Source organism: Tenebrio molitor, chromosome 1 (genome assembly GCF_963966145.1).
Source record: "Tenebrio molitor chromosome 1, icTenMoli1.1, whole genome shotgun sequence".
Taxonomy (NCBI): Eukaryota; Metazoa; Arthropoda; class Insecta; order Coleoptera; family Tenebrionidae; genus Tenebrio; species Tenebrio molitor.
The window spans coordinates 32245469-32260901 of record NC_091046.1 but is presented as its reverse complement, the minus strand read 5'-3'; the positions used below and the strand labels follow the sequence as shown (position 1 = coordinate 32260901).

The window sequence follows — 15433 nt, the reverse complement described above, 5'->3', positions numbered from 1 at the left end:
AAGTTATTCGAAGCAGAGACCTTACGTTCACAGGGCGCAATCAAACAGAAAATAATTCTACTAATTTCATCAACGAGGAAATTTTCAAGAAATACGCAGAAAACGTCATTGAATTCAACGTACCCAAAGCACAAAAAGAAGATAAACAAGCAGAAATCTGCGATCTAGAAGAAGATGGAGAGATCCTCGTGAAAGAAGAAAACGGAGAAGAAATCCCGTGATGATGAAGAGAGGTCTAGGACGACCAAAAAGGTTCTTACCGGCAAGCGGGGGAGACCACGAAAACTGTTCAAGATGATAGAAGTCAAAGAACACGAGGCAGAAACCGAAGAAGAAGAAAACCACGAGAACGAAGAATTCCATGATGTAACTGGTCTGATCGAGTTTGCTGACCCGCAGACGGTTTCAGAAGCTGTATCCAGTCCAGAAGCTGCCGACTGGAAAAAGGCAATGAACGCAGAATAGGAAGCACTAAAAAGAAATAAAACTTGGATGATTGTAATGTAGATCGTCCCCAGGGCAAGAAAACCGTCGATTCGAGGTGGGTTCTACGGACAAAACTCAAGAAGGACGGATCGGTCGATCTTCCCAGACTCGTGGCGAAAGGTTTTACTCAAAAACCTGGTATTGATTTCAATGAAACGTTTGCCCCCATGGCAAGACTCGGATCAATTCGTTTGTTCATGGCAATCGCAGTTGAATTAGGTATCCAGATACACCAACTGGATTTCACAAGTGCCTATTTGAATGGCGAAATCGACGAAAAAGTGTTTCTGGAGATTCCAAGTGAATTCCACGACATATTAAATGAAGAGGAGTCACGAAAATCCTGAGGAAATAAAGTGTTTGATTAGAAAGGCATTCTATGGCCTGAAACAATTAGGCAGGCAGTGGTGCAAGAAATTTGACGAAAAATTAGAACAACAAAAACCATTGAACTCCAATCCCTGTGTTTATATCAATAAAGAAGACGGAAACATCGTCATAGTCGTGATCTATGTTGACGACCTCATGGTCGCATCAGACAACCCGCGAAAATTGAAAAGGTGTAACAACCCCGAGTAAGCCGAATGAAAAACTGTCGAAAGAAATGTGCCCAAAAACCGAAGAGGAGAAGACAGCAGTCGAAAAGTTAACATATCAGAGCCTTGTTGGTTCTCTGATGTACTTGGCTGTTTCAACGCGACCAGACATCGCATACGCCGTGGGCATGCTCAGCCAATTCAACACCAACTTTGGGGAACAACACTGGAGAGCTGCGAAACGAGTTCCTACTGCGGTATCTGAAGAACACCGAAAACCTAAGCTTAATGTTCAAAAAGTTTGGACAAGAACTTGTAGGTTATACCGATGCAGACTGGGGTGCAAGCATGAATGATAGAAGATCGTACACAGGATCCGTTTTCAATTTCGCTAACGCCACTGTCAGTTGGGAATTACGAAAAAAAAGAACGGTTGCAATGTCCAGTACGGAAGCTGAATACATGGCTCTTTCTGAATAGACGAAGGAAGCTATTCCTGTCCGAGGTCCTAGATCAGCAGTCAACGACGGACGATAATTTTTAATGACAATCAAGGAGCCGGACAGTTAAGCAAAAATCACGTGTTTCATAACTAGTCCTCAGACAAAATAGTCCCCGACAGTCGACCAGTACAACATTGCGTAACACTCGCTCACATATAAACACAATTCAGCTGGTTCGTTTTGAATAACAGGCGAAACAGCTGAATCGTGTTAATGGTCGACTTGTCGTATACTATTTTAGTATTTTGTCTTAAGACTGTTCATAACCGTACGAAACACGTAGATATTCGTCACCACTTCATGCAGTGGAGAGAGGAGACGTCAAGGTGGAGTACCTTACCACCGATCAGATGCCTGCCGATGTTTTAACAAAGGGATTGTCATCGCTAAAGCACAATAAGTGCATCCATTCCCTTGGCATGACTACGACCACTATGAAGACGCAAGATGCAGTTTGAAGGGGAGTGTTGGAAATACACAAACTCCCATCCAGTTACACATGTTTCAAGTTTAAAACTTTATCTGAACGCAATAAATTAATGAATTTATTATTCTTGTACAAAATACTTCATAACTTGATTGACTGCTGTTCTCTGCTCAGTCAGATTAATTTTTGTGTTGGTAAGCATTCTATTACTACTCGTAGTAAAAACTTATTCTATTTATCAACTCCAAGAACGGATTTTCTTAAATTTTCTCCTTTGAACAACATGCTCAATATTTCCAACTCTGTCGGTGATCTGGTTGATCTGTTCTCCTGTAGCACTGAAGTGTTAAAATCGTTGGATTTGTCGGATATTTAATTTGTATAGGTCGAATTATACGTGCTCTTTTATTGGGATTTTCCTGTTGAGCATGAAATTAATAATAATAATAATAATAATAATAAGTTGTCTAAGCAACTGTAGATTTATTATGATAATGTAGAAGGTGGTATTTAATTACAAAAAGTTAGAAATAAAATCAGTTTTGAATCCACAAATAAGTTTCAAACACTGCATAGACTCTACAAAGTTTAGCTTTTGCCACTGCTCACTCAATAAGTATTATTTAAAAACTAGTACCCAGACCAAATTCGCACACCTATAATAGGTAGGTACCTACTACTTTTTATTGTATTGTCATGCATGAGCATTAGACTTGTGTGCAAAGTTTCACATTGATTGAAAATTGGGTTCCAAATTTCAGTTGTGATTACTACATCTATAATAAAAAAATATCATAAATCATAAAGATTTACAAGTTGTATAATTTTATAAATGAAACTTGATATAAACGTTTTCTGAGGTAAGTATCTTATTTTTTCCATATTACTTCATATATGAAATATAAATATTAAGTACGTAATTAATAATTTTTTGGATACATGGTAATCTGGTAATCAACAAGGGAAAACAACAAAATTAAAAATCTTTCGAATGAAAACAAACTAATTTATTAATGAAACTTCAAATCAAACACAGAATACCTTACAAAAATGGCCATGTTACCACAAGCTAATACATCTCGCAACACAAATATTTGGAAACAAATCACGGTTAGGTAACAGGACCTTAAATGCAAATAAATAGTAAGACAACCACAAACCTTTTAAAATCACATTACTTAGTTATATACAGGCTATTTCACGAGTGATAATGAGCCCGGCGGAATAGAAGGTACAACCCACAATACATATAAACACACATATAAACCTGGACATGGAAGCGATAAATATCCGGCCTTTCGGCCTGATGTATTGTGGGTTGCATTTTCTATTCCGCCGGGCTCATTACCACTCTTGAAATACTCTGTATGTAGAATTTTAAAGTCTTGAAAATACATCCTTTTTATTGACGAATTTTAGCATAAAATACTAGAAATGTCCAGAAATACAAAATTCATTCTTTCACTGGACAAATGTTTTACCAATCGTTTTCGAAAAAAAAAGTGCTTAAACTCCCAACATTTCTTTTAAGAAATCTACTGCCTTTATTTGAAATAACCTTTGGTATTTATTTTTATTTCTTTTCGAAAATCTCAGCTGCCAGTAACATCACCATTGTCCCAAGGATGAATAAACCGCCTGGTAATGTTGACAAAAACACCTCATCTACAAAAATATATATGTATCGGTATATATGTACTTCAGTATGCAGAGTGGCCCAAGGAGTACCCACCCCAATTATCTGAAAACTACAGACCTACGTAAAAAACATTTTTACCGGAAACGAAATGGCTTTAAGAACACTGCAAACCGGAGTGCGCATATAATTTTTATACCATCTACCCACTTATGGGCAATGGTCAACTTTGATTTTTTAAATGGTAACCTATAATTTTTATTATTGATTTCTAATTGTAATAGCGTAAAAAAACTATACCCTTTGAAAACAAAATTTGTCAAGAAAAAAAAAGGAAAATATGTTGCATCAAAATTAGATTTATTGGGTGATATTCATAAAAATTAGTATCTACTTATGAGCAAATACATATGTACTTATAAGCATCAGTATTTAGTTAAAAGTATCAGTTCAACGTAAAAGTATTTTTTATACAGGTGTGCCAAAATGGGCGTACAAACTACTTACTACCTTATCGAGGATGCTTAAATGTACATGAAAAAAATATGGAAAAAATGTTTCCGACAAAAAAATTAATTATTATTATTATTATTAACGGTAATACAATGTAAACAAAGATATATTCGTACATCATTATCTTGCAATGTTACCGTAGTGGATTTAAAATATTTTTTTCGATTTCCAAAGCTTCTAAATTCTCTATAATGCAGGATTAAATATTAGTAGTGAGTGATCTTGTACTTTGTGATAATATGTACGATTAGAGGTAGCTGTCATGACAATTTCATACATATATTTCAAAATAATTGACGTGTTAAGTGCTACTTTCAAAGACCGCCAAATCAGCAAATAAGTTCAATAGAATTTTTTTTACATTTTTCTGACGTTTACGGTAATCTCTTCTACACCGTAGTGCACCGTTAGTACGCCATTTTTGGGACACCTGTATGTTCTATTTTTTATAAATATTAGCCATTGTCATATTAATGAAAAAATCAAGTAACCGACCTCCATTTTTCAATGAACAGAATCAATAAAAAAATTTATAGGTTACCATTTGAAAAATAAGTTTCCCATTGCCCATAAATGAATAGATGGTATAAAAATTATATGATCACTCAGGTTTGTAGTGCTTTTAGAGCCATTTCGTTTCCTGTATAACTTTTTTCATTCAGGTCATCAATAGCAAAGTTATAGCGTGGGCTGTTTTTTTAAGACAGCCTGTATAATACAGAGTAATCAACAATGACTGAGTCTGTTGGCAATGAAACAATTGAAAAGTACTGGTGTTTTTTTGTCTCGTAATTGGCACCGACCGGATTTTTTAACTTGAAACGACATTAAAAACATTTTTGGTTATATTTAGGCGATTACAAAAATAAACCTTTCATGGTAAATTTCAAATTTGCCAAATTGTTGTTACCAACAGATTCAGTCATTCTTGATCACGCCGTAGTAACAAATTCAGCAACGCACGTCTTGTAAATCATTATCGGTTAAAGGAATCTTGTAACATATCATTTTAAATTATCTTTGCAACAATGCCACAATTTTACCTCCATACGATAATAAAGTCTACTCTAATTTATTTCTAACTCTGGGAATTATTCTACGATACTTGTCTAACCGTTGTAACATGCTGTGTGACGATAACATACGCTTCTACCAGTGAACTATGTATCACGAAGTCGGGTGTCCAAAAATTGTCTAGCAACAGCAGCATAATGTGGACGACCTTTTGGATAGATCTTCTTTATCGATTGTATAATTAAACAACAATCATTATACACGAAAAATTGAAAAAATTCCCACACCAAAAATTTGTCGAATTTTTGTCGACGCGTTTCATCCAACCAAGTTAGCATCATCAGGACGATGAACAAACAAAGAATTAACCTAATCAAAAATTTTTGGTGTGTGGGAATTTTTTCAATTTTTCGTGTAAAATTGTCACCAAGTGATCCATTTGTGTTCAACAATCATTATGAAAATTAAGCTAATTTTCATTATAGTTTTCATCGTTCCTATTATTTGTTTTGCCTTAACTCCCGAAATACTACAAGATGTTAGAAATGCATTTTAGCAAGGACTTTAATATTATATAGAGGCAAATGATTTACATTTTAAACATTTAATAACCTAATGTTACATAAACAATAAAAAATTGTGGTGTTATTGTAAAGAAGGGAAGTTAAATTGCTTTAAAATGATGTATGTGGACTAGACTTAGTAGTCTGCAGTTATCCAGATAATGAGTGGGTAATTTTTGATGGGTCAACCTGCATGTTACATATCATAAAATTAAAGACTTCCATGCTTCTAAGACCATTATGAAATTGACGTGGAATGGTAAAAGGGCAAGTAATACTTTTTTCTCAGAAAAATTATAACAGGCAGTACATGAAGAGATTAATCTTCAATTTATATTCATTTCAAAATATATTATTGTTAAAAATGAAATAATGAACAGATATTCACTGACACTATCTTATTGATATTATTATTTTATTAGACAGAAGCATCAGTCCAACTAATCTAATGACAGCATTCTTTATGAATAACTAAATACCTGTAATAGAGTCTTCAATATCTGATAGTTCTGTTAAAAAAACACATTTTATATGATCAAAAAAGTAAAAATAATTAAATAAAGCCTACCTCCATAACTTTCAGCATCATCTTCATCTTCTGCCCATCCCAAACTTCTCGATATAGCCATTTTCCATCGAGCATATTTTATATCCCTTTCTACAATTAATTGTTTTAAATAGTCAGCATAGGATTTTTAATACTAACGATCATCAGATATCGAAGGTAAAAAGGTATCACTAGGTACAGGTTGGATGTTGTCCAGGTCCCAAACTTCTACACCTTTAGCATTTCCAGCAGCTATAGCTGCCCCCAAACAAGTCGTTTCTGCCATAGTCGGCCTCACTAAAATTATCTTATTTTGACTACTGGCTTTTCAAAGAAAAAAATATATTACCCACAGGAATGCCACAATAATCTGCCTGCATTTGCATCAAAAAATCGTTAGCAGTCATACCACCATCTACCAAAAGTTTAGACAAAGAATAGCCACAGTCTAGTGCCATGGCTTCTAGAATGTCTCTTACTTGATGACAAACTGCTTCTAATGCAGCTTTAACTACATGCTCCGGCTTTGTTTCCTCAGTAAGACCACATATAACACTATAACAATTTGACAATGATATATGTAGATAACAGAGATTTAAATGAACCTTCTGGCATCTTTTCTCCAATAAGGTGCATATAGACCTGAAAACGCTGGAACAAAGTAAACTTCACCTACTTCATCTGCAGCAGCAGCAATATCCCCAGAGTCCTTTGCATCTTTCAAAATCATTAAGTTATCCTGAAGCCATTTTATTGAGATTCCTATATTTAAAAAATATATCATTAAACTAAATGTTAAGTTGTTTTTTAGAAGAAATTTTTAATTTACAATAGCATACCTGCAATCGCAATTGAACCTTCTAATGCATAAACTGGAGGTTTATCTGGCCCTAGTTTATATCCTACTGTTGTTAAAAGACCGTGACTAGACTGAACCATCTAAAATAGAAATATATGTATATTTTTATTTGAAATATATGAATATTTTTATTATAAAGATAATTACTGTTGTTCCAGTGTTGTACAAAAGAAAACAACCAGTTCCATATGTATTTTTTGCTTGACCTTGATGAAAACACATTTGACCAACTAAAGCTGCTTGTTGATCACCTAATACCTACAATTAACATAGACATACAAATTTGTATATCATCATAAAATTTAAAATTACCCCTGAAATTGGAATTCCAGCTAATACAGTAACATCTGTTATGTAACCATAAATCTCAGAGGAACTTTTAATTTCTGGCAATATGTGCATTGGAATATCAAAAATCTTACAGAGATATGGATCCCATTTCAAAGTTTCTATATTTATCAACATTGTCCTTGAAGCATTTGTAACATCAGTCACATGAAGGCCTCCTTTTATGCCACCCGTAAGATTCTACCAATCAAATATCAAAATTGCTCATTTACTAATTTACTTCAACTTACCCATATTAACCATGAATCGACAGTACCAAAAAGGCATCTCTTTTCATCCATGGCTTTTTTAACATCTTTTACATTATCCATTAACCATTTAATTTTCAAAGCACTGAAGTATGTACTAACAGGTAATCCACATATACTTTGCAGAAAATTTTTATCCCTCTTGCCATGTAATAATATTGCATCCACAGTACTTGAAGTTCTCATATCCATCCACACTACAGAATGGTTGATATATAACAGAATAGATTATATTAATTATTATACCTAAGGCATTATATAATGGTTTTCCTGTTACAGCATCCCAAAGAATTGTTGTTTCTCTTTGGTTGGTGATACCAGTCGCCACAATATCTTCATAATTGATATTGAGTTTTTTTAAGTTATCACAAGTTACATTAATAGTTTCAATTACAGAATTCAAAATGTGCATTGGATCTTGTTCAAACCATCCTTCTTGCGGAGTAATGTGAGGAATTTTTACTTGGTGATACGTTAATACTTCGGCAGTCTTTGATGCAAATACCTACAGAAATTTCATGAACAAAACAATTAACAATTCTTCCACAGATTACCAAAAATCTTGTACTAGAAGTTCCCTCATCGATAGATCCAATTAATGGACCATATTTATCCCTAGTATCAGACATTTGTTGGGAAGATGTGTACCCAGATCATTACATAAACCATTATAACATAATTTCTAATTTATGTTTTTTAAACAAACTTTAACCACGAAATGACACAGTCATAATATACTTTGACAGTAATTTAAAAAAATAGTCAAAAGTAGTACCAATCTATATGGAAAAAAAACCCTATAACGTGGCTGGCCCCGAAAATTTACGAGCATCTAGCTGCAGGGATAAACCCTCCAATAGAAACGTGGGATGGTTGGAGCATTTAAAATTTGCCGCCAATTGACTGTGATAGGGTGCGTTTGCAGTAGTGTGGTACTGTGGTACAGATACAGAGTGCATAGTGCCCTTAAGATTGAAGAGTGGTGTAGGGTGCAGGCTGCATGCATTTCGGTAGCTGGTGGTAGGCCGCTTTCCCTCTTCCGTTTTTGGTTGCCGCTCCATATGTATAAAAAACATCAAAATGATGTAAATATTTGTTGTAAGTGAGTACACACCGTTCACACTCAGGAGTTAAATTAGGTGAAAAACAACTCAATATTTTTGGATTCAATCGGTAATTAAAAAAAAATAATAAAATACTCATCACCGTACTTTTCACCTAAAAATGACACTGACAGCGACAAAAATTGACAGTTCACATGAAAGCGGCAAAAATTTCATAACATGGGCATGGCCTGCTTCGACTACAATCATTTATAATAATTACTCACCCTGTAGAAACGTTGCTAAAACTTTGTTCATATCATTGAAGTTATCGCGTAAAATTTGTACTTGCGCATGCGCATTTTGTTCTAGATTTTCATTGGAGGGTTTATCCCTGCAGCTAGACGCTCGTCGAAAATTTAATGTTATGCAACACAAAATACAGTTTAAAACATAATTTCAAATAATTTCTAATCTATGGTGGCATCATTGTCAGTCATAGACACATTAACCCTTACGGGATAGGGGTTAATTTGTCTATGTTGTCAATCATTTTAGCTAGGCATTTTAGAGTCTGACATAATAAAAAAAGAGTGTGTGCTTAAGACCGCACGACAGAAGTGAAAACTTATATGATACTCGTTACTGATTTTAAGTAATATGTATCTATTCTACATATATAAAATATATCATTATGGATGATAGTATATAAAGTCCATTCATTTTGTATTGAACTTTTCAAGGTCAAATAATTTTATTTTTTGGCTTTGTAATTATGTTTTGTAAATAATGACATGCAGGTAAACACCGTAAATGTTGAATTGAGCATTGCTAAATCACATTACGTTGGTTAGATGCATGTCACTATTTACAAAACATAATTACAGAGCCAAAATTTAAATTATTTGACCTTGAAAAGTTCAATACAAAATGAATGGACTATACATGGAAGAATAAGGAGCAAAGCATAAATAATTAATATTATTTAAATCCAATGCTGTTTTTAAATAAACATCAAAAATCTGTATTTTTCAATAGAAACTGCAAATACGTCTAAGGTACTAGATCAACACACTACGTATAGAGGTATACTCCGTACTCTGATAGATTGCACGTTTTTGGACAGAAGACAGACACAGAAACTGGTTTGGCGGGAATTAATCTGCAGGGATACAACGGTCTTCTACATAACGTGAAACAATTGAGATGGAGAATTTAGTATTTTTCACTGCTTTATGTTTTGGAACTAGAATTTAAAAACGTGCAATCTATCACCGTACGGAGTATACCGCCATTCCATTCCTCGCGAGAGTGGATTGTAAGATAAAGATATCAAATGCAAATTTCACAAGTGAAATAAGGAAGACAATAGTTTTGGGGATTTTTTTAATGAAATAATGGCATTACTACAATGTCAAAAATTTGTTAGGTTATGTCGCCCATTATTAATCAAAATTTTTTAACTGAAATGTTTTACTGGTTGCCGATATTTTTTTAATTAAAATTTACAAAACCACTAATAAAACCTCGAATAAAACCCAAACAAGTTACCAAATTTTTAATCGTTTAAAAATACAATATCAAAATATATTTTGAACTGCTTTTCTCATTCCCATACTTTTACTGTCACATTTTGACCACAATTAATATTTCTCAGAAGATTAGTAAAAGGGTAGTTTTGGTTAAAGGGAGTTTCGGGATTAGGGTTTAGTTGGGGAACAAATTCAGTTGCAAGGTGATCTACAGCAACTAAAATCTACCGGGTGATCAAGAAGGACTGTTTAAGTTGGCAGTACAATTAAGAAAATTTTCTAATTCGGTTATTTATAACACTGCAACCGGATATGTTTTGTTGGTTTATTTGACAAATATCTGATGTAGGTATAGCATTAACAACGACAAGCCATCAACAACCGAAAGTTACTCCTGTTATACGATTTAAAATACAATTCAGTGTTACCAACTTAAACAGTCCTTCTTGATCACCCCGTAGGAAAACAGTTTAGGTATTGAAACAGTACCTACATAATTATTGTTAATAAAATATATTAATAATGCAACTATTATAATAAAAAAAAGTTATAAAGTCCATTCACGTTGGATTTTCCTCGTCAAGGTCAAATCATTTAATATTGTGGCGGTGTGATTTTTACTTCAAAAATGCTTTAGCTGTGTATGTCACCAATACGGGCTGATAAAGTAACCAAGTCATTCGCAGACTGTAGAGGTTATGTTGTTCGCTGTCAGCAAAGAAACAGTTATATTAGTGAATCAGGAATCGAGAGTCGCAAAGGGCGTTTGCGGTTATTTTACTACTGCGCAGCACATGACATTTGCGAGAAATTAATCCCAAAAAACATACTTTAGGCAACTTGAAATTATATTAATTTTTTAGCTTAACATTTATAGATTACAGAAATAAAAATGCCAGATTATTTGGACCGTTTTAAAGTACAGCCCGACTGCCCCAAAGTCATTTTTTTAGAGTACGCAAAAAATATACTTTAGGCAGTCTGAAATTTTTATGGCAGATTTATTAATTGATATTAAAAATATGTGCAACAAAGAAAATAATTCTCTTTTTAGATTTTGAAAGAAATGTATTTTAAAACTAAATGATAGATATGTAGATAGGTATGATATGAGAGCAAGAAGATAATGAAAACATGTTTCATAAATTATAAATAAATAAATTCCATCTTCTAAATAACTTCTATTGTGATAGTTTCCACATCACTGTCAGTATCTGTACTGCCATTTATATTAGAGTCGTTATAATTTGTGGTTTGTAAGTAACTTGAAAAATCAAGAGAATTATTTAATTTCCGTCGTTTTTCTAATGGCAAATCATAATTGGATTCAGCATCAGAACTAAACTCTGAAGATTCCTCATCTGATTCAGCTAAAGATATTATTATTGGTGGAATATCATCTATTGGGAAATTGCCCATCAACTTTTGCCAATCATCTTTAATTAATTTTTCACAATGGGCGACACTATTTGCCCACATTTGCGGTGTATAATTTGACAAGGCCGTTTTCCATAAGTTTGTAACTTTATCTTTTGAACGAGGTTGGGAACGAATGTGTTTATTATAATATGATTTGCAATACCCCCATACCATTTCTATTGGGTTGTATTGACAATGATATGGGGGTAGGCGTAAAACTTCATATCCTTGTTTGAAAAGGATCTCATCTATTTCATATTTCCGGTTATGTCTTGCTTGATCTAAATAAGGTTTAATAACATTCCAAAGATTTTTTTTATTTAATGACTGGTCAAAAGTTATATTTTGAGAAGAGGCCCACTCTTGCAATTTTGATTTGGATACATTCGAAGTTGGCAATTTGTTAAGAACTACAGAACGGTATGGAGCGTTATCCATAATTATTACAGTTTTACCACTCAGTTCTCTTAGTGCTGGAATTAATTGATTTTCAACCCAATTTTTAAATAAATCTCCGTTCATTGTTCGGTGATAATCACGGTGTTCTATTTTGCTATGCAAAAAATAATCACAACCTTTTAAAAAGCCATTTTTGTGGCCTGCGTGCAAAACAGTAAACCTTTTTCCTTCTGTGGGAATTTTGGAGGGATTTGCTCTTAAATCGCCATCGCGAACCTACAAACGAACCTGACTCCCATTCTCATAAATCCACGTTTCGTCTAGATACCTATATAAAATTAATATTTTCTTCCTTTGAATATTGTAAATACTTTTTTAAGAAACAAATCTTCTTTGAAAGAAGTTGTTTGCTTTCCACAAAAATTTTTCGACCATTTACTTTTTTGTATCTATATCCCATGGATTTTAGTATTTTGTATAATGTGGTTCGGCCTGCGGTATATTCTACTTCTTCTTTAGCAAAATGTAATAAGTTGTCTAGGGTAAAAAATTTGTTTTCTTTATGATAACTGTGAATTTTTAATGCCAATTCTTCCTTAAGCCAAACATTAGAGAAAAATTGACATTTTTGTCTAGGTTTATTCTTAGAAGATTTAATTTCTTGACCGCTTTCATGTGCTCGTAAAATTGATTTTGCCGTTTTAGTTGAAACCTGTGGAGGGTAAAATGTTAATTAGGCAAGGTAAGTATGTACATCCTGCATAATTATACCGAAAAAATGTGGGCTAAATTTTTGTTCAAGGAGTGCGGTTGGGAATCGGGATAGGCATTTTTCAGTACTTGGCTACATTTATTTAATTAACGCAATTTTCAAATCAGCTGATAATAAAACCTTCTTTTTTCTTTCCGCCATATTCAAATTAACCAGGAATAGGATAGGAACAGAATTTAATGAAAAAAATCTGTGAGTTTGTTTCACTCGTCAAACTAACATTCAAATTTAAAGATGTCAAATCGCTCTAACATGATAATGTGAAAATTACTAGGAAATGAGGCGCAGGTTTGCAACATGACAACAATTTGGCAGGGAAAATCCAACGTGAATGGACTTTAGGTATAGGTAGCTGTTTAAACTATCAGACACAAAAATACCTATAATAAATATACCTATGTTCATAGGTTACAGTAACAGGTTTCAATCGCTGCAAATCTTCAGCTCAAAAGAAATCATCTTTACTAAAACGTTTCTGCAAATGAAAATAATATTAAGTATACTGTAGCCACTTACCTATATCACCTAACATAAGAAAAACTAAATCTTTACTTTATTAAGAGGATACTTACACAGCAGATTTGTAGTCAGTCTCAATTTTTTAGCCACTGTTCCCTCCGTACTCTGTTTTTGACTCCTAATATTAAATATAATATATGCCGTTCACGATTATTTTAAACACGCAGGAGGCCGCGATATTTTTTTGTTAGATTGGCGTCAGGTCCTGTCATATGACGTTTCGTTTTTAAATATTCGCATTGTTGTCAATTCCGTCATTAATTTAGTTAATAAGAATTTACCCAGAACTGCCCTACAAATATGTATGTTTCATTTCAATTACAATTTTACGATTATTGTTCCTAATGCGTTCAATTATTTAAAAAATGTAACAACTTGGGAGCAGTGTTCGGTTGAATTATAACCTAAAATAGATTTATTAAGACAAATCACAATAATGCCAACTAAAATGTCAGATTTTCATAGAAATTTGAAATAATCGTGAATGGTTTATACTCGTAGCTTGTTACTGTATATAAGTACATATATGTAACGGGTGTCTTACCGTTTGGAACATAAAACAATTTAAATCCATTTTTTCTAGAATTTGAACAGCCGCTAACACAACACTTGTTACTGACCATGTTAAAGTATTAAAATTAACGCAAGTAACTGAACCAAGTTAAAAGATGTAACGAGAATACAGAAATAAATGACAATACTTAAACACAAACGAAAACTGTAACGAAATAATAAGTTAGATGAATCATGAACGAGGATTACTATCCGTTTATTAAACTCCCGCACTGTCAATGTCAAATTTTTGACTTTTTTTTGGAGTGTACCTATGGTGACATACATTTTCAGTTGTCTGTACACAAAATCTAGTTATAAAAACGTTAACGACAAAAGTTTGGTTATGTTAATGGAGTTAATTCTCTTCTTTGCAAACAATAATTAACAATACCGTGCTTCTCTCTGGCCTTTAACAGTATTCTTTTAGGTTTCATATCTTCTTCTAGTCCAGCCATTTCGTGTAAATAATACTTTGAATGAAAGAAAGCGAATTTATTAAACTTAACTTCAAATTTGAAATTTAAAATTTTTGCGTCAACGTTGAAGTAAAAATTACTATTCTCAGAACGGCAGTGCGGCAACTTGCAAACACTTTGACAGTGCGGGAGTTTAGTAAATGGATAGTATTAAATATGCAGCAGAATAATGACACTAGTTTTTGTCAAATTACGTCAAATCATTTTTAGATTGTGTTTTTTTTTATCCCCAGTTTGAGTAGATTGTGCGACAAGGACAGACATAAAAAATCACTGATGGCGGTACCTCTATACGTAGTGTGTTGATCTAGTTACCTTAAATACGTCCGCTTTTAGAGGTATAGTTTTCCCATTTATAATTTGGTTTTATGACAGTGCAATTGTAATTATTAGGGGCTGGGGTTGTGGTTTTGGCAATAGTGAAGATATTATGTAACCTGGTCAGACAACAGACCTTCTTTTACAGTCCTAGGATTTATGGCGGTAGTTGCCTATTGTCAGGGTATTTAACTCCCTGACAACAGGGCTGGTAGTAAAACCAAATTAGAAATGGGAACACATTACACTCTGGCAAAATTTGTGAGGTTAGGTTTGGATGTTTAAGTTTTATTTTCTTGACGATGATATTGAACACAACTCACAACACAAGTTTTCATAGCAATATTAGCAATACCAATACCCTGTATTATGATAATTTGTCCATTTTCCTCTTCACATTTTGCTACACAAATTTTTCCAATAGATGAATTGTTGAAGCCATATAATTGAGAATTACGTATTAAATCCTACATTCATCTGTCAACTTACAATATTTGTCGTGTCTTTATCGTTTATATTATATAAAACTATACAGGGTATTTCACGAGTGATAATGAGCCTGACGGAATAATAAATTCAACCCACAATACATTTTCAAAAAAAAGCCGGACATTTTAATTTCAGTAGCCAGATTTTTTCGGAAATATAGTGTGGGTTGCATTTTAAATTACGTCAGGCTCATTATCACTCGTGAAATATCTGTATATACATATATACCGG

The 15433-nt window shown here is 33.3% G+C and overlaps 1 protein-coding gene across 2 annotated transcripts; it reads right to left on the bottom strand.

Annotated features, from left to right (window-relative positions):
- Positions 1 to 2944: 2944 nt before the first annotated feature.
- On the bottom strand, positions 2945 to 8446 carry LOC138129269 (glycerol kinase-like). Of its 2 annotated transcripts, XM_069045575.1 has the most exons (12): positions 8235 to 8446; positions 7927 to 8185; positions 7663 to 7877; positions 7397 to 7612; positions 7232 to 7342; positions 7065 to 7164; positions 6831 to 6987; positions 6575 to 6780; positions 6385 to 6522; positions 6247 to 6336; positions 6158 to 6187; positions 2945 to 3617 (listed from the first exon to the last, which is right to left on the bottom strand). In XM_069045575.1, the coding sequence occupies exons 1-12, from the start codon at positions 8307 to 8309 to the stop codon at positions 3526 to 3528; spliced, it is 1689 nt and encodes a 562-aa protein (XP_068901676.1). In that variant the 5' UTR covers positions 8310 to 8446; the 3' UTR covers positions 2945 to 3525. The 2 variants fall into 2 exon arrangements, with proteins under 2 accessions (XP_068901676.1, XP_068901683.1); XM_069045582.1 differs by lacking the exon at positions 6158 to 6187 and having other exon boundaries at positions 8235 to 8445.
- Positions 8447 to 15433: the final 6987 nt, after the last annotated feature.